This window comes from Bombyx mandarina, chromosome 25, assembly GCF_030267445.1.
Source record: "Bombyx mandarina strain Sakado chromosome 25, ASM3026744v2".
In the NCBI taxonomy this organism is placed as follows: Eukaryota; Metazoa; Arthropoda; class Insecta; order Lepidoptera; family Bombycidae; genus Bombyx; species Bombyx mandarina.
This window is the reverse complement of record NC_143231.1, coordinates 9,390,363-9,409,221: the sequence shown is the minus strand read 5'-3', so window position 1 is coordinate 9,409,221 and position 18,859 is coordinate 9,390,363. Positions and strand designations below refer to the sequence as shown.

The 18,859-nt window shown below is 35.6% G+C and overlaps 1 protein-coding gene and 2 long non-coding RNA genes across 7 annotated transcripts in view; 1 reads left to right on the top strand and 2 right to left on the bottom strand.

The window, feature by feature from the left end:
- The window catches only part of Bruce (BIR repeat containing ubiquitin-conjugating enzyme), a 47,024-nt gene extending 32,428 nt beyond the window's left edge, over nt 1-14,596 (bottom strand). For 3 of the 5 annotated variants that reach the window (XM_089738517.1, XM_089738519.1, XM_089738520.1), the window contains exons 1-16: nt 14,309-14,596; nt 13,790-13,974; nt 11,871-11,999; nt 11,550-11,785; nt 10,396-10,597; nt 10,014-10,251; nt 5,994-8,685; nt 5,535-5,789; nt 4,892-5,097; nt 3,826-4,031; nt 3,277-3,411; nt 3,014-3,154; nt 2,639-2,797; nt 1,977-2,125; nt 1,254-1,602; nt 373-569 (exon numbers count right to left, since the gene is read on the bottom strand). In XM_089738517.1, coding sequence (XP_089594643.1) covers nt 373-569; nt 1,254-1,602; nt 1,977-2,125; nt 2,639-2,797; nt 3,014-3,154; nt 3,277-3,411; nt 3,826-4,031; nt 4,892-5,097; nt 5,535-5,789; nt 5,994-8,685; nt 10,014-10,251; nt 10,396-10,597; nt 11,550-11,785; nt 11,871-11,999; nt 13,790-13,974; nt 14,309-14,486 — 5,657 coding nt within the window. In that variant the 5' untranslated portion in view covers nt 14,487-14,596. The remainder of the gene's footprint in view (nt 1-372; nt 570-1,253; nt 1,603-1,976; nt 2,126-2,638; nt 2,798-3,013; nt 3,155-3,276; nt 3,412-3,825; nt 4,032-4,891; nt 5,098-5,534; nt 5,790-5,993; nt 8,686-10,013; nt 10,252-10,395; nt 10,598-11,549; nt 11,786-11,870; nt 12,000-13,789; nt 13,975-14,308) is intronic. The other 2 variants (XM_089738521.1, XM_089738522.1) reach the window with 1 other exon arrangement.
- A 169-nt stretch (nt 14,597-14,765) lies between these two features.
- LOC149499884 (uncharacterized) lies at nt 14,766-15,839 on the top strand. Its single transcript, XR_016325397.1, has 2 exons — nt 14,766-15,366; nt 15,694-15,839. It is a non-coding gene; the product is annotated as an uncharacterized LOC149499884 (long non-coding RNA).
- Nucleotides 15,836-16,797, bottom strand: LOC149499883 (uncharacterized). Its single transcript, XR_016325398.1, has 2 exons — nt 16,528-16,797; nt 15,836-16,346 (listed from the first exon to the last, which is right to left on the bottom strand). It is a non-coding gene; the product is annotated as an uncharacterized LOC149499883 (long non-coding RNA).
- Nucleotides 16,798-18,859: the final 2,062 nt, after the last annotated feature.

Sequence of the window (18,859 nt, the reverse complement as noted above, 5' to 3'; positions counted from 1 at the left end):
ATCCAATAGATAAAGAGAAGTAATTAGGAGGGATAGCTCTTCGTCCATATTATGTTAAGCAATTAATGGAATTGACAAGCTTAGCTTAGATAGCTTTCAAACTGGAATGTAAGATCTCGTTGCAGCAAACAGACAAAATGGAGACTCATTTACAACATTCCCTAAAACAATTACGTAATGCAACAAAAACTTTAAAAAAATAGAGCTTCTTCTGCACTTCCAACATTTTGACTATAAACTATACAACATTATCTCTGTTAGCCAATCAAAGTACTATCGTGATCAAATTAGATTTACCCTGTCTACATAGGTTGTTAATGGAGAGTAAGCATACGTACAGGTGCGTATTAAAGAGACAAAAACAACGCTGACCTGTCGAGCGCGATGGGCGGCGCGTCGTAGGCCCCGAAGGCGTCGGTCAGGGTGTCGGCGACGTGCGGCCCCCACCAGGGCGCGGCGCCGCACGCACGCGCCAGTAACGACGCCAGCGCGCCCGCGTTCCGCCCGCTCCACTCCCATAGCATCGGAGTCACTTTCTGACACCATTCCAGAGTCACCTCCTCGTATTGCTGTAATAAAACACAGTTTCTCTGTATTTTTAACTGTTCTGACCTAGTTACATCAAAGGGTCTTAGGTTTTTTTTATTTTTTTTAATAACTTAGATGGGTGAACGAGCTCACAGCCCACCTGGTGTTAAATGGTTACTGAAGCCCATAGACATTTACAACGTAAATGGGACACCCACCTTGAGATATAAGTTCTAAGGTCTCAGTATGGTTACAACGGCTGCCCCACCCTTCAAACCGAATGGCATTACTGCTTTACGGCAGAAACAGGCAGGGTGGTAGTACCTGCCCGTGCGGACTCAAAAGGTCCTACCACTAGTAGGTAGTAGGACTGTATCATTTATTTTTCTTATATCAGAAATCCACAGATCAGATTCCACTACTTCTACTTCATCCAACCGTAGAAATATTAACGTGTTTGTCTACCTAACTGCCTTTACTTGGGTACGTCATGGCTATTTATGACGCAAAGCAATCAATCAACAGTACAGTATATTAGTTATGTTAATGCACAAGACATCAAAACAATTGCTCAAGTTTCTCTCACACTGCTACTGACAAACGTTGGTAATGGCTAAATATCAAGATTACTAATCTAATCTAATCATGTATGTAAGCAAAACAAATCCTTATATGGTAAAATTATTTTCTATTTATCAGTAATAAACTTTAAAAATTGTACTTACTATTTCACCAATTTGGAAATAGAAATAAAGCAACATATCCACAATATTCTCTGTGATAACTCTAAGTTTATCTGTCGAGCACATCTGAAGGAGACCTTCAGTGGTCACCTTTCCTTTCGCAATCAACTCTGGTATGCTTCGGGTGCTATCTGTTTTATTCTGTAGTTTCTTCAAAACATTAGTACATGTATGTATCTGTTGCTGGAGCTCTATACACTCGTGGTAAGCTGTTATAACTTTTCCTTCGTTATCCATTGTACTATTCAGATAAGACATCATGTGGACTGCATTACCATTGTACAGTTCCAGATACGGATTTAGGAGGTCCATTAGTTTGCCTGTCGCCAACCTGTTTATACAAGCATTCGTTATTTGAAGTCCACAACAACAATTGAGTGAGGGATTAAAAAATCTTACTACTGGTATGAAGTACAGCAGGTGTCATAGTAAGCGTGGTTATTACCGTTTTAACTATGTTTAATGAGTGGGGCAAATCATATTATAATATCATACAGAATTCCACCTCCTGATTTAAGATAAACAAATTAATTTGAAACTTTATGAGCTCTGATAACCTTAACATCTGATAGACAGTAAGCTCATTTTGAGTCCTTAAAAAGTTGTTCTCAAGAACGAAGAACTTTTTAGAACCGTACAGGTCAAAACGGACGTAAATATTGAAAAAAGTTGTATTAAGTGTTTATATAGTTTTGTCGACTTTACCTGAATCTACAAGTCAAATCTTGGTGCAGTGCATTGAGTGCATTAATGGAAGCTGGAACATTAGCGATATCAGCTATCTCGCCATAGAACCAGCCAAGTGGTATTTTACACTTCATGGCAGACATACCATAACGACCGATTGTAGTTATCTATAAAATAAAAAATGAAAATTGAAATAAATAAGGTTGTTAATTCATTTTATATTTAGATAATTTATATATAACTGGGATGTGATTAGTTTCGGTGGGTATAATCACAAAATTATTTGTGCTTTTGAACACAGAAAAAGGAAACACCGTAAGTAAAAACTAAGTTCAAGCTAGAATTTTTCTCCTTATTCTGGATATGGTATTTACCATACATATGAGAAAAATAAATTACGTTTCTGACAAATATCCTCAACTGTCTTACTGGGAATAATGCAAGGACCTCATTACACTTCTCCAGGATCCACTAAAGCAATAAACTAAAATACGTTCATAAGAATTACTAAGGTTCCTTATAACATGTCATACAAATGATGACACTGTTAGTAGAGTAGGCAATGCTCTATTTCGAATCTATGACCTCTTGTTTGAGAAGCATACAAGATACAACTGAGCTAAGATCAAAGTGTACTATAAAATAATTAATTAAGGATGCACACAGTATTCATTACATACCTTCATATATCGGCAAAGAGGCGGAGGTTGTATATCAGTGAGGACGAGATGTTTATTGGTTATGTCAGTGGCATATGCTAGTTTGACCGAGTTAGTTTCTTCACAGTTAGTCCAGATATCAATGCCCAGTGTTACTAAATCGGGGCACGCTGGAATTATCTGTAAAATTAAAGCATTCAGTTATATTTTTATTCAATCTATAAAGGACAACATTCATAATACAGTGTAAGGCACAGCGGTTCCCAAACTTTTTGTCTGGTAGGCGATTTCTTGATCAACAATATTCGGTACACCACGCAAACGTTTTAATTTAGAGTTAAATAGGGAATGCTCTACATCTGTATTTTTTATTAGTACGCATTATGACGAACTCACGATATCAGTAAGTCGCACTGTGTGTCCGAAATCCAATATAATGTATCTCCTAGCGCCCGAGTGCATTCTTTCCACAATGAGGGTGTGTTGAGGCGGCCGTGTAACCAGAGAGGCCCAAGGTATGTTGCACTGTTCTTGATCCTGGAAAAATTCAGATATTCACATTTTAAATAAAAAAATTACATAAAATCATATATTATGTGGATGCCATGGCTTGCATAAGGATCATAACACAAACAATTTAAATAATCAATGTTGTGTACCTTAAAGTACTTTTCTTCCGAAAATTCTAATTTCTCTTGGGAATCGCAATCCATCATTGAACTTTCCACATCCTCTAATGAGTCAGGATCTTGAGATGTTTGTTTGGCTTGACCTTCCTTCATTACATTCCACAACTGCAATTGACATTCTTTTTATTGTGGTATATGGGCAAACAAGCTAACATCTCACTTGGTATTAAATGATCATTGGAGCCCACAGACATCACAAGGTGAAAGCCATCATTTAACTTGAGACTTGAAGTCAAAAGTAAGAAGAGAAATTGAAGTATATTTGAAGAAATTAAGTATTTTTTGTATTATATAGAAACCAGAACGCAAGACCATTTCTTGGCAGTATCGTGGTTTGACAGTTGCAGTTTGATTCTGGGAACATTTCTGCTTATTCTTCAGTGAACTCAGTGATGATTGAAAATGTTATTGCACTTTTTTGTGGGCCATTATATTATAGTCTATAACCATTTAAGAGTTTACAACACTACATATGACAAGTATTAGATTCGATAGTATATGAAGTATTTCAAGACGAACCTGATTGGGATCTGCAGAGCCAGGTCCAGGCAGTGTGCTGACCACAGCAGGGTAGTGTCTCCCTCCAGTGGACTCCAGCTTGGTGCCGTCGGAGGCGATATGACACGTGACGTGCAGCGGCATGGACTCGCACAGCCCCGAGCCGAATACCGCCACGCTGTTGCTCTGCGCCCACCACGCAGACGGAGACAGAGTCGCTTTTAAATCTATCAGAACAAAGAAACCCAACGTAATAAATTAGTTTTCAAAGTTTTATAAGCAACATGTTTATGAACTCCTTGACCCAAGAAAGAGCATATTAATCTATAAATATATAAATTAATTGCTGTTCGTTAGTCTCGCTAAAACTCGGGAACGGCTAGACCGATTTGGCTAATTTTGGTCTTGAATTATTTGTGGAAGTCCAGAGAAGGTTTAAAAGGTAGACAAATATGAAAATACTCGGAATAAAATAAAAATAACAATTTTGTTTTTCCTTTTATGTGTCCCCCGTCGGAGGACGGATTCCTTTTGTTTGTATTAAGTTTATTTTATACAAAATTTTCGGTCTTTTATTTATAGATTGAGGCACTACGAAGTCTGCGGGGCAGCTTGTATGTTAATAAATTTGCATTAATACTAGTTAATGGTATTTGTCCTCATGCCGGTAGTTACCATGATCCTACACATTCCTGCCTATACAGCCATTAGACAATACAATTAAAACATCAACTTAATGTGTTGAGATAGGTGGTTTCATTCCTGTTGTAATATTTATGGGCTTTGATAACTACTCAAAGCGCGAGTAGACAAAACTGTAGTAGAGTATATAAAGTTTTTGGAAATAATGTTGATAGACTTCTAACTGATGTGTTTATCAAAACCAAGAGACCGATGAGAATTTAATCAATTAAAATGATGCCCATATTTAAAAAAAATTGCGGTCCTCGACTAGGTAACCTGAGGGAACTGATAGAGTATGGATTGAGCTATGGAAGCATTTAGCTTACGATCCGAGGGATCGACCATTCGCATTTGAAGATCTTACTCGCTGTTGTTCACTTGAACAACGTCCGCATTTACGTACCGATTTCTAACGGTAAATTAAGTAAATCCTTCAGTTGGTGATCAAGTTTCGGTATTGGAGGCGGTGGTGGTGGTGGCGGCTGTGGTGTCGTATTATCGCCAGAGAGTACGCTGGCGTACGTAACGGGAGCGGGCGTACCCCGGCCAAGCTCCGGTACTTCGGTTGCAAACAGGGTGCGTTCCAGCGGCAAACCGTACAGCCCAAATCTGAAATAATCATAACTTCTCTCACATCTTATCTATCATAAGTATCAATCAAGTGAGAAAAACTTATGACAAACATTTTTAATGTCACTACAATAGCTATAACAATATATATATATATATATATAAATGAATTGCTGTTCGTTAGTCTCGTTAAAACTCGAGAACGGCTGGATCGATTTTGCTAATTTTGGTCTTGAATTATTTGCGGAAGTCCAGAGAAGGTTTAAAAGGTAGATAAATATGAAAATGCTCGGAATTAAATAAAAATTACAATTTTGTTTTTCCTTTGATGTCCCCCCCATCGGACGGATTCCTTTTGTTTGTTTTAAGTTTATTATATACAAAAGTTTATGTCTTTTATTTATCGATTGAGGCACTACGAAGTCTGCCGGATCAGCTAGTAGTTTATAAAAATCACGAATATACAATTAGTATACCTGGCTCTTAGCAAGTCGTGGTAGACGATAGCTCGCTCTCGCAGGCAACGAGCTGTTTTCTCAAGTAGAACTTGGCACCGGGAGACCAGGGCGGGTGCCGTGGAGCGATGCGTGCAGTGCTGTGCCAGAGTGACCAGCCACCGCAGGGCACCCGGAGACTCGCACGCACCCAGGTAGGGAATGCACTCCGTGACGCTGCCCGATAGCGTCGCGTCAAAAGTCGACATCCATGGTCTAGGCACTTGTTTGTCACCCCTTCACAACAAAAACGACTACATTTTATATCAGACTTAAAGTTAAATAAATATTTTATATTAAAAATATAAAGAAATATATATATAAAGAAACTAATTTCTTTCAAAGATTGCATCATACTTAAAATTATGTCACTGTTGTCTGTAATACAATAATAAACTAGTTTTAGGCAACTTAAAATACAAATATTAAAATAATACTCACTCGCTGGTTACTAGTATAATTTTCATACATTTTTTGGCAAGACTGCGGTTTCCACATAAAATACAGGTTTTTATTAATGAATTTATGTTTTTCTCAACTATTTTAATACATTCTAATTGATTAGCTTCGACACTTTTGATCTTTACTTTGTCACTAGATCCTAATCGCATCCTTTGAAGTCTAATAGACACAACCCATATTATGAGATCCAGTGCGAGTTTTCTCTTATTAATATCATTTTTGTCTATAGCTATTTCAAACAATGTGTTCAAAAATGTATTAGATTCGAGCATAGCTATCCTCTGCTGACGTTCCATAGGCACATTGGTATGAGGGCTGGAGCGAACAGTTAAAGAGATCTGATGCAACCAGTCACATCCAATAAATCCAGATTTTTTAGATCCTTCCCCAGTTTTCGTATTGGCTTTATTCATATCCTTTGCTGGATCAAATAAAGTCTTAATGTGGATTAAAAACGTTCTACCCCTCGCCCTATATAATCTAGGGCTTGTCAGTATCAACGTTCCAGACTGTTGTGTCAAATCTAAGCCAGTAGAGAGTAATAATGGACCAGCTAAAATTTCAACATTTTGTGCTTGTAAATATTCTTCACTGTTTACAGGTATATCTGTGTTATGGACATTCGGCTCCTCAGTTGTATTCTGTTCTGGGGAATCAGATTTGGGTTCAAACGAAGCATCTTTTTTGTAACCAATCCCCTGTAAGTTTTGTTTCAAAAGTGTTACTAAAATCATTGGTAAGCTACTTGTAGATGCCGTATGCAAAGTGAAGCTAAATTCAATATGAGCTAACGAGACACTATATGGTAATGTCAACTCCAGAACATGTTCATCCCAAGTTGAAGACGTATTCTGTAATCGCCAAGTTCTATTATTTTGGTGATCCGATGTTGGTCTTTGTGCAGGTGATAATTCACACCAGAAACCAGGCACTACTGCACTGTAAGGCACAGTCGTATTAGTACCATACAACCCCGTTACGCTGATCAAAGTTTCCAAATCATTAGTATCTAGTTCAGATTTGTTTGCTATTATAATAGGCGCAGGTGTTGGTCCACAAACTTCATCTCGAGGTGCTCGTTGAAGCATGTCAAAATCAATATTAGCAAAATCGTCATCATCAATATCACCAGTTGAATCATTTTCTCCATTATTAAGTGCATAGAAATAAATGATCCCATGTTTAGTTGCCACACTCAATCTTTCCACTGAAGCACAGTAAGTTACTGATGTGAAAGGTCCTTTTGGCACTCGTTTTTCAGATATAATTTTGAAGTCTGGCAAAGAGTATAACCTCAAACAACCATCAATACCAACAGATGCAAAGGAGTACTGTTCATGTTTATCCGGTGGCAATAAACATAAATCTATTGGAGTTTCATTGTAGGGCAACTCTTGAATTGACATTGGATTATCTTCTAATGTGTAAATTGAAGTTTTAGTGTTTAGCCTATATAGGATGAAATAAGCTTTTAGATCCGCCTTTTTTTCCAAGTCTGCATCATCCACTTCCATTTTCGTATCCCCATCATTGTCTGTATCGTCTTCAAGTCTTAGTTTTTGAAGATCAACATGAGATATAACAACAAACAAATGATCTCTATCTTCCGTGGGCATCAAATGTGTCACTCTGGGATTATCTTTGAGAGTTAACGTAGACGGAAATGTCAGACATTGTACTGCCACTCCGTGAGAGATAGCTTCTTCCTGAGGCGGATCATTTTCAAACCCGTCATTCGTATTTGTTGCAGCCGTTTGAGTTCCTAATTTGCTACTTCCAGTAATTGTAGTAAACTTGATCTTCTCAGTACTTTCTCCACTTTCGTACCATTTAAAATCGGGAATTTCAACAGGTCCACTCATATTCAGATAATGAACAAAAGGGTCAGCTTGTAAGACAGCATCTGTTTGATCAACTATTTTGGTACCAGCACTCTCCATACTTTTCCAGTTTTTAATTTGGGACATCTTCTTTCCTACTATATCTATGATACTAACTGGGCCAGCTTCTTGCAGTTCAGGCAACAATGCCGAAGGTGGAGGGGGTGGCATAACTTTAAAATGCTTCGTTAAAAAAATCTTTTTAGTTTCGCCCCAATTTTTACAGTCGTCCTTACTTGATGATGCATTCAAATTTATTACATTACTTATTTGTTCGTCAATCAGTGTATTAGTACACTGTGGTAGTTCTGTGTCATCATCAGAATATTGGAAGTAAATTTCGTCATAAATATGTGCATCGTCAGTCCTCGTTACTGAGCAAACTTTCTTGCTACCACCTGGTTTGGAATTGGCACTGTTATTGGATGTTGGTACAACAGCAGTGATTGACCCTGCTGAGGAACTGTGGATATCATAAGTGAGCAAAAACAGTATTTTTTCTGTCAGTCCCATGCTATTTTCGGCTTCGTTTCGATCGTTCATTGCTTGTACTTTTTCTTCAGACAGTGCTCCAGAATCGAAGAGGGCTTTGCTACTTTCATCTTTTACAGGTAAAGTGGGTTCAGGGAGATTTGTTCTCGTTATAATGACAGCACATATAAGTGATGGTTTGGTCTTGTTTATATTTGGATCTTTCTCAATGTTTTCTAGATTTTGTCCCTGAGTGTAGTTCTCAGATTGAGTTGTCATTCCAGCAAAAGTCATTGCAGTCAATTCTATGCTATATGTAGCTAAAATAAACAACATATTATGTATATAAATATTACTATGACCTATTCAAGAATATTCCATGAGTATATTTCAGTGATTCCAGTAATTTTGAACAGAAATTCTGAATGCAAATTATAAAAAAAATATTATTTGTCAGTATAAATTTTATGAGTCTACAGAACAAACACTGAAAAAACCTCAAAAACATAATCAAAACTACTCTTACGATATAATATCGCGTTTATTATTCTCAATTTATTATATCCGTTTCTAATATGTACTTTGGGGTTTTAATTTCGAATGCTTTACCAATAGTCAGACTATGATGTATCGAAAATCAACCCATACTCATACTTAAATGGTGAATCCAATTAAAACGCGGGTCAGTTATCTGTCGTGATTCCCCAAAGAAAGGCTAAGTTGTTGGCATTTGTTAAAACTTGCAGGATAAACTACAGCATCAAGCTAGTTTTAAGTGAGAGCCTGAGGTACCTTTTTCGTAGTCGTCTCAAATCAATACCGGCCACCAGTGGAATTGGAATCGGTTCCAATTCTTGTGTATACTAGAGAAGTTACAGAAAAGTTTAGCAACATATTTAGACGCGCGTCATAAAATAATTGTTTAGACCACACAGGAAACTGGGTCATTCCCCAAAATCTGTTAAATGATAATGGAAAATTTTGGGTCTATAAATTGGGATGTGACTGAGGTTTCTCATACATGGGACAGGCAAAGAAACACATTTCTTTTAGATTTAAGGAACACATTGGGGATGTCCTTAATATCTGGATATACAAATTTACAGTTTGTCATCATGTTCTGAACATGGTGCCACCCATTTTATAAAATTTGAAAAAATACTACTTAAAGAAAACAAGTTAACTCCAGCATTGGTAATTGAGGACCTTGAAATAAACAGGATACTCTTACTTTATTTGAAAAGATGGTTTGCGCTTATCTATCATCTAGATCTTCTTATCAAAAAGATACCAGGTCAAACAGGATACCCTTACTTTAATTGAAAAGATGGTTAGCGCTAATCTATCATCTACATCTTCCTATAAAAAAGATCAAACAGGATACCCTTACTTTAATTGAAAAGATGCTTAGCGCTTATCTATCATCTAGATCTCTTTATTAAAAAGATACCAGGTCAAACAAACTGCCACACCTCAAGATACGGTTAGTTTTTTCTGTGTGCAAAATAACATTAATGTCAAGAAATATTACAATATTTAAATGACGACGAATGACACTTTATTCTTCCGTGGCCGCGAATACGCGAATAAACTGTAATCGTAGTTTTAATTATGTTTATAACTCATGAAAACTGAAGAAAATACTTACAAGAATCTTTCTCTAAGCTTGTAGACCACACTTTATTGTAATCTGTAGTGAGAATTCCACTGAAAATTGAGTCATATGGTGAAACCTGTACAAATTTGACTAATTTCAGTCCACAATCGAATCTCCATATGTTTACTTTTCCCTCAACGGTGCCTGTAGCGATAAGATCACCGGTGTTACCTTTAGACACTACTGCTACATTGGGACATGGTACTGCACAAGCTGTAGCATTTGTCACCTGAGAAAAACATAAAAGATAGTGTTATGTCAATAAGTCAACACTGAAGGCAATATAAAATTGAGTGACAAGATGCAACAAGTTATTTTTATTTTCTAGTCAACTGCGCAGGAACTAAAATTACTGTTTCGACTATATACTCACTGATATGGGGACGTTGTGTGTGTACTCTCCCTTAACAAAGGAGCAATTAGGTGAATGGCGCTCATGTTCAACCCAAGGCTCATCACTCTTCTCCCAGCAAACGAGACACACGTTACATGCGAAGCACATGGCGCGGTCATCGCCACTGGGTGATGGTTGATGGTAGAATCCTGCCTGTGCCATACGAGCTGGGAGAGCCCATCTAAACAGATAATTGATAAAATTAATAACAATATTATCAAATTAATTGTGTGTATGCAGTGTTAATACTAGAAACAAATTGTCCTGCATTTCAATTGCTTGAATATATGTAAAGTTATATATCGACCAAAATTAATATAATCTGTTTATGGCTCTAAGGAAACTGTCAAAAGAAACTGTGCCATAGTAAAGCATATCATAGGGTTAATTGCTATTTAATGGTTAGCATAAATAAATCTTAGAAGTCGTCGTGGCCTAACGGATAAGACGTCCGGTGCATTCGTGTTGAGCGATGCACCGGCGTTCGAATCCCGCAGGCGGGTACCAATTTTTCTAATGAAATACGTACTCAACAAATGTTCACGATTGACTTCCACGGTGAAGGAATAACATCGTGTAATAAAAATGAAACCCGCAAAATTATAATTTGCGTAATTACTGGTGGTAGGACCTCTTGTGAGTCCGCGCGGGTGGGTACCACCACCCTGCCTATTTCTGCCGTGAAGCAGTAATGCGTTTCGGTTTGAAGGGTGGGGCAGCCGTTGTAACTATACGGGAAACTTTAGAACTTGTATATCAAGGTGGGTGGCGCATTTACGTTGTGGATGTCTATGGGCTCCAGTAACCACTTAACACCAGGTGGGCTGTGAGCTCGTCCACCCATCTAAGCAATAAAAAAAAAAAAAAAAAAAAAAAAAAATGTGGAGAATTCTATAATTATTATATATTATTAAAAAATAAGTTACTAAAACCCTATTTTATTGCAGCTTAATAAATATTGTTTTCTCTTATCTTATAGTATCTTAAGGTACTAAAAGTGTTACTACTTTTCGAATTTCAGATGTTGCCCCCAACTTGTAGATGCAGTGAGTGAGATAAAGAATTTATGAAAGCCCAGATAAAGTTACTTGTAATGCTTTATTTTAGAATTAGCTGTCAAATTAACAGCTTACTTGTAATCCATGTGGGGCCATCTTTTGAATGTCTCTTTCCTTTCAGCCTCGGAGCTCATCAAGGGTCTATTCTCATCATCCCGTAATGATGGATCTAGTTCATTGGCTCTCTGCCCTACAGCTGATGCAATAGCTAAGGCCGGAATTCTTCGGCTCTGTCCTTTGAGCTCTTGGACAACACTAGCTGCCACCAGTCGTAAAGTTGATAGTGACAGGCATATTGTTACTGTACTCCACTAAAACATTAATTTTTAATGTTAATTAAGTTTTTACACACTATTTATGTACCTTAATCCTTAACATTTATCCCAATCAACCCACCTTTTGGGCTTTGACGCCTTTTCGGACTGGTTCAGCATCAATAGCACTTTTCAACTCAGTGATAAAATCAGAAAGCCCTACTATAAAATGTGCATCTATACTCTGAAGACATTGATACAGGAGCACAGCCTAAAATTTAAAAAAAGGTATTAAAATAGTTTACATTAAATATTATTATAATTAAAATTTATATTTATTTATATTTATATATAAACAGATAAGCGTTATATGGAAGTCGCAGCCAAGCATTGCAAATAAAGCAGGTTTAATAATCTCTTAATATTTTCTGGGAACAATTACAACTTGATTTGGATAGCCATCAAGTGACTCATGTTTGTGGCTCATTGAATTTCAAAACATTTCAACATAATGTAATATAATTGTCACATTTTAGATAACAAGAAAGGTTCAATAATGTCATTTGCATTTATTGTTAAAAAAGTGATCGACAAGTTACAGTAGCAGCGGCAGCAGACTGCTGCAGCAGTAGATAGCTTGAGATATTCATTACAAATAATAATATTTATTATCATAACTACAGCCAAATGTATGGTGACAGAATAATGTTTAAGAGACAAAAAACCTAACTTTTATTACGATGAGCTTCTGCTGGAAACAGTATTGTTCGGTGTAAGTTCATCTTACACCGAACACCTTAGTTAGCAACAATGTACACAGTGCGTTTACTTAAAATTGCATTTGAGCGGTAGTGGTACAACAACCTCTTTCCATGGAAGTCAGGTTCAGTCTTGAAGACTAACATATCATAGAACATGTATATCATTAAAACAGTTTGTAAATCAGTTAGTAAAATTCTGACTTCTTAACATTAAACATCCACTGCACCCTCAGTCAATACTCGCACAAGTGATCCATTTCCAGCAAGGCAACAACTCAGTACATTTGTAGACTAGCATTTTTATTATTAAAAAGAGATTTACATTTCTTAAGACATTCTGTAACTCTTATTCGTGTAATTAATGTTAAAGTTTAGTTAAGTAAAGTTAACCACTTACTTTCTTATACAATAGATTACTACTACTATCTTGGCACTGTTATTTGGTATTATTTAAGTTCTATCAAGAACTGCTTCTACATTGATATTTAAATTAAAATGGAAATTTATTATTATATATGGTACTTTTATGAAATTGTTTCAAGGTTTTTGCTGAAGCCTCTAAAACTGTACTTAATAATAATAATGAAGAGTTTAACAAATAGATTTTACGTTTATTCTAAAAAACCAAAAATAAACTCCTTAAACATGGTAGATTCTTTAAATTCTGTTTGAAGTACATTGTTTTTCATACACTATTTACATCAATTATAGTGAAACAACCACTATCAACAGTGAAACATCAAATCATTATTTAAGCCACAATTAACATTGATTTCACTAACTTCATATATACTATACAGGTATGTAAATGTTTATAACATTCAAAACTGATTAAATACTTTTTAACTCCTTAAACATGGTAGATTCTTTAAATTCTGTTTGAAGTACATTGTTTTTCATACACTATTTACATCAATTATAGTGAAACAACCACTATCAACAGTGAAACATCAAATCATTATTTAAGCCACAATTAACATTGATTTCACTAACTTCATATATACTATACAGGTATGTAAATGTTTATAACATTCAAAACTGATTAAATACTTTTTGACTAGATTCAATTAATTCAACTTATTTGTAATCTTCTAGACCTTTTTCCAAAGCAAGTAGTTTTATTATTCTTTTTCATTCAGTATTATTGCAATATCTTATTAGAAATATTTCAATTACATTTTAAATAGCAGTTACAGCAATTTTGTATTAATTTATTATAAATATTTATAACATAGCTGTTACCGTTTTTATTATTATATTCAATATTTGGTTTGAAATTAGTACTATAAATGGTACTTACCTCAGATAAGACAAGTTCAATCTTTATGTTTTTTTCAGTATGAGAAATTGGCAGGGGAAGTTGCAGAGCTGTATGAAGTAATAACACTCCATTGTAATCAGTGCGTGCACCAATACCACTACTATCCCACACAAAAACTCGGTCCGCTCCGGAAGCGTACTCTACTCCCAACGTACCAGCTTCGTCTGCAAGCAATGCATTCTTTTGACAAAACCTCCTAAATCAAAGTTTTTGGCAATTACAATTCTGCTATAAAATATTGAAGGGGCATCTCCGTAGAAGTATTCTGTTTTGTGCCAATATTTATAATGTGGAAATGCGAAAGATATATTGAACCTTATAAATTCTTAAATCTTGATCCGGTAAAATTGTTTATCGAGAACTGTCAAACCTAAGCATAAAGTGGGACAGATTTTGTGATAATGTTGGTTAGCATTTAAAACCTAACATGAGAAATTTGTTTGAAAAATAGATTTGAAATCAAGCTGTGTAATATAAAACAATTAGCGTCGTACTTACCCGCTGACAGACATGAAGACTGCAGTATCACACCCGAATTCACATCCAAAACGTGTACACTACCCACATCGGTCTTCACCAATATAATATTAAGATTACTGTGGTACGTGAGAGAAGTTACAGAAAAGTTCATACGTATATAGCCATCTTCCCGTAATATCAAAGAATCATCGCCCATCGTGGCCGTGAATACATCTGTCTACACTACGTAAACGCCATTTGTAATTGTGTTTTTTTATGTCAAAATTATTCCTATTGAGTGGCCAGCTTCGAAATTTGAAGTGGATTAAGCATAGATAATCTCGATCATAGTCAGAGCTTAAAAGTTGCCAAAGCAAATTATATCAGTTAAACAGCATTGAGCCAGCCCGCAACAGTAGGTACTTGACACTCTTGACAGAATTAATCTGTGGTCTGGTTCTACGATCAATGTACGAGGGACTTTTTTGCGGGAACACGAGGAGTGAAGTTGTGTGATTTGTTTTATTTTGTCTATTTAGTGTTTCTTCGGGTTTAAATGTGTAATAACGGTGGTTTATTAGCTGTTTAATATCTGTAAAAGTGCACAAATGTGGGAAAATGAAACAAAGCAGCTGGATGTAACTTCTCGCGATCCTCCAAAAAGTCCACTGAAAAAATCTTAGTAAATGACCACAGTTTTACTGAGATTATATTTCATTCCATATAATTTCATCCCAGTTGATTAATGTCTCAAATTAATCATCTTCATTTCATTTCACTCCATAATATCATTTTTCATAAAAATATGAATGTAAATGGGGTTGGCAACTGTCAAAGTGGCGCTGGTGTGCATTGTTCCCATAACATTCAATATTTGTATTGGAATTTTTGATTAAAAATTATTTTAAGCACAATGACGCGTTGTTTTGTGCCAATATGCTCAGAAATTGGAGTACATCAATTCCCGAAGGACAAGAAAATTGGAAGACTGTGATTAAAGGCCATTTGACGCGAAAAAAGTACTCCCACAAAAAGTTCGAGGTTATGTCGTAAACAATTTGTGGAATCTGACTATGAAAACATTAGTAAATATACAGGTATGCTTCTTTCTGTTAAATATTTATAACGCATGACTAGGTGTAGCACACATCTTTGTTCTCTTATAAAAAAAATCCAATAATAATTAGTTAGGCACACTATTAGTTGCTAACATATTTTGCAAGTAGATTTATGCTGTAAGGAACCTTTTAACAAACACAAAATCAGACTGAAGGAAACACATTCCTCATGAGCTGTTGTTCATTATCAGCTGTTACTATTGAAAGTTCTATCTAAATCGCTGCATCCATTGCAATAACAAATATTTTGAAACTATGGTCAGGTTTCCTTGTGATAGTATATTTAAATGTATTTCTGTGTTTTAGGTGTCAAACATTAACATAAATATCTGAAGAAAGGTGCTGTACCATCTATATTTTCATGGAATATGAAACCAGTTTCTGAAGAAACAAAAAGTAGAGAAGTTATGTAATTTTAGAGAAGGAATTGTCAATAAAAATAATTAAAAATATTACTGATTTTTTATTTCGACAAGTATGTATAGTTATAATACAGATATTTCTCATACAATGCTTCTTTGAAAATATTTTCATAAAATATATCTAATTTATTTAACATATTATTTATAAAATTATTGTCTTTTTCAACATAAATCACTTTGATGTCCTTGTAGGTGTAAATGACCAAGTTGCAGTATGTTTTGCCTGAGCAGTATAACTGTCATTGGATTTGATAATAATATGGGCAGGTTTTTTTAGTGACAATATCCCGTTACATTGTTCTAAGTAAGGCACCATTGTTATATTTATTTCATGTTTTCTGCTAGCGTATGGACATTTCACTTCAATTATAGCTTCTTCGCCCAACACACCATCAGGAGATGCAGCAAGATATGGGCGCTCTTGGCTAATGAAAATGCCTCATGGCTCCACTAGCAAATCATATATATTAGCATATTTTGCTAGAGCATTTTTTTCATTTTGTTTCAAAATTAAAATTTTGGTCATATAGCTCTAATCTGAAAAAAGTAAAATAATATATTAGTTGGTAGGTAATGTGTGTAATATGAGCAATTCTTTTTGCACATGCTACAAGGAATAAAGTTCCTAAGGTACACAATTTAATATTATTATTATAATAGCTACCGGAAACAGTTTGAGAGAAGTTTTCTAAGTTAAAATAAAACATCAACATTGTACCTTTCGACAATATCCACTTTTTTTCTTCGTAAAGATGCAACACGTTTTCTCAACTCCTCCTTTAATTCTTTAACTATCCAGTTGGAATACATGTTGTAAAACTGTTTAGCACTACTTAGAAAGTAATAAGAACCGTATCAAAGTCACAAAATGCCAAAATATCACGAACGCAAAACACAAAATGGCGGCTCTCTGTGACAAGGGAACAAGCTACGCTGGCGACATCTGAGAAAAGCTTTAACCGGCCAACCCCATTAAAATAAGACATGACTTAAAGGTATCAGTTACCAGGACATAAAATCCCTTAAAAAAAATCAATGTACGAGGGGGACTTTTTGGCGGGAACGCGAGGAGTGAAGTTCTGTGATTTGTTTTATTTTGTCTATTTAGTGTTTTTTCAGGTTTAAATGTGTAATAACGGTGGTTTATTAACTGTTTAATATCTGTGAAAGTGCACAAATGTGGGAAAATGAAACAAAGCAGCTGGATGTAACTTCTCGCGATCCTCCAAAAAGTCCACTGAAAAAATCTTAGTAAATGACCACAGTTTTACTGAGATTATATTTCATCCCATATAATTTCATCCCAGTTGATTAATGTCTCAAATTAATCATCTTCATTTCATTTCACTCCATAATATCATTTTTCATAAAAATATGAATGTAAATTAAAATAAGACATGACTTAAAGGTATCAGTTACCAGGACATAAAATCCCTTAAAAAAAATCAATGTACGAGGGGGACTTTTTGGCGGGAACGCGAGGAGTGAAGTTCTGTGATTTGTTTTATTTTGTCTATCCCATATCATCTCATCACATTTCATTTCGTTTTCATTTCATTTCGTATTGTATTTTCCATATGGTATTTGCCATGTTTTACATTCACTTAATTTAATTACATATAATCATTTTTTTAAAAAGTTTTCATTATAATTAAAATAGGACTTGACTTAAAGATCTTAGTTACCAGGTCATAAAACCCTCTAAAAAAACAATGTACGGCCGTTTTCCAATTACAGCACAAGAGCGCATTATGCGGCATAATGCTCAACTAAGCTTCAGCATAATTCGGCATTGTGCGTCACTGAGTCGCATTATGCTCTGTAATTAACCATTACTTAATGGTAGTTTTCCAATTAGTAATTATGTCATTATTAAAATAACGAGGTCGCGATAGTAATGTAGTGTTTCTAGTTCTATCATTAGCAATGTGTGCTAGGCACTCCGCCACTTTTTGGCGGGAACGCGAAGTGAGGAGTTGTGTCCATTGTTTTATTTTGTTAATTTAGTTTTTCTTCAGATTTACGTGTAATAACTCACAATCATAATCATAATCGAAAAACGCATACATTCAGCGCTAGAATGTCAGTCTAGAATAGAACCACTCCGTCATTTCCAGTCGTTTTTTGTAAAATTTGACTAATGTATCAATCAGTTAATGATAGCGTTCTGTGCTTACATAAGCGTGCTGCGATTTCCGGTCTCTATTTTTATTTATTTATTGCTTAGATGGGTGGACGAGCTCACGGCCCACCTGGTGTTAAGCGGTTACCGAAGCCCAAAGACATCTGCAACGTAAATACCGCCACCCACCTTGAGACATGAGTTGTAAGGACTCACTATTAACAGTTCATCGGCTGCCCCACCCACCAAACCGAAACGCATTACTGCTTCACGGCAGAAATAAGCATGGTGGTGGTAGCTACCCATGCGGACTCTCAAGACGTCCTACCACCAGTAATTACGCAAATTATAGTTATATAAGATTGCAAGCCAAATTATAATAAGGCCGTGCGAGTTATAATTAAATAGAAATATTATTATGTTCCTAATAGATGAATGCAGAGAACAGCTGGGTTTTTTTGTGATTTTATGACCTGGTAATTAAGACCTTTAAGTCATGTCTTATTTTAATGTATATCAAACATCGATACATCGCTACATACGAATGCACCGGAAGTCATCCTTTAGGCCACGGCGACTTCAAAATATTATATTTTACTGGTTGTAATTGGCATGTGATGATGCAACCCTTCTGTCAGATAAAGCCTCATGTTTAAGGCATGAGGCTTTGAAGGTGGTTGACGGCATACACATTCTAATGGTCATAGGATCTGGTAAATACTTAACATCAGCTCGATGTCGTTCCCAACTTATATACTATCAGAATTATTCCCAAATTGACTTTTTGGCAGGAATGCAATGATTGTAGGTGAACTGCTTTATTAAGCTTGTATCTCAATCCATGGAAACGAATATCCTAAAACTCACTTTTTTTGGGCACTAAATGACAAGCTCGTGACCCACTTATATAGTCTTCAATGATTTGTTG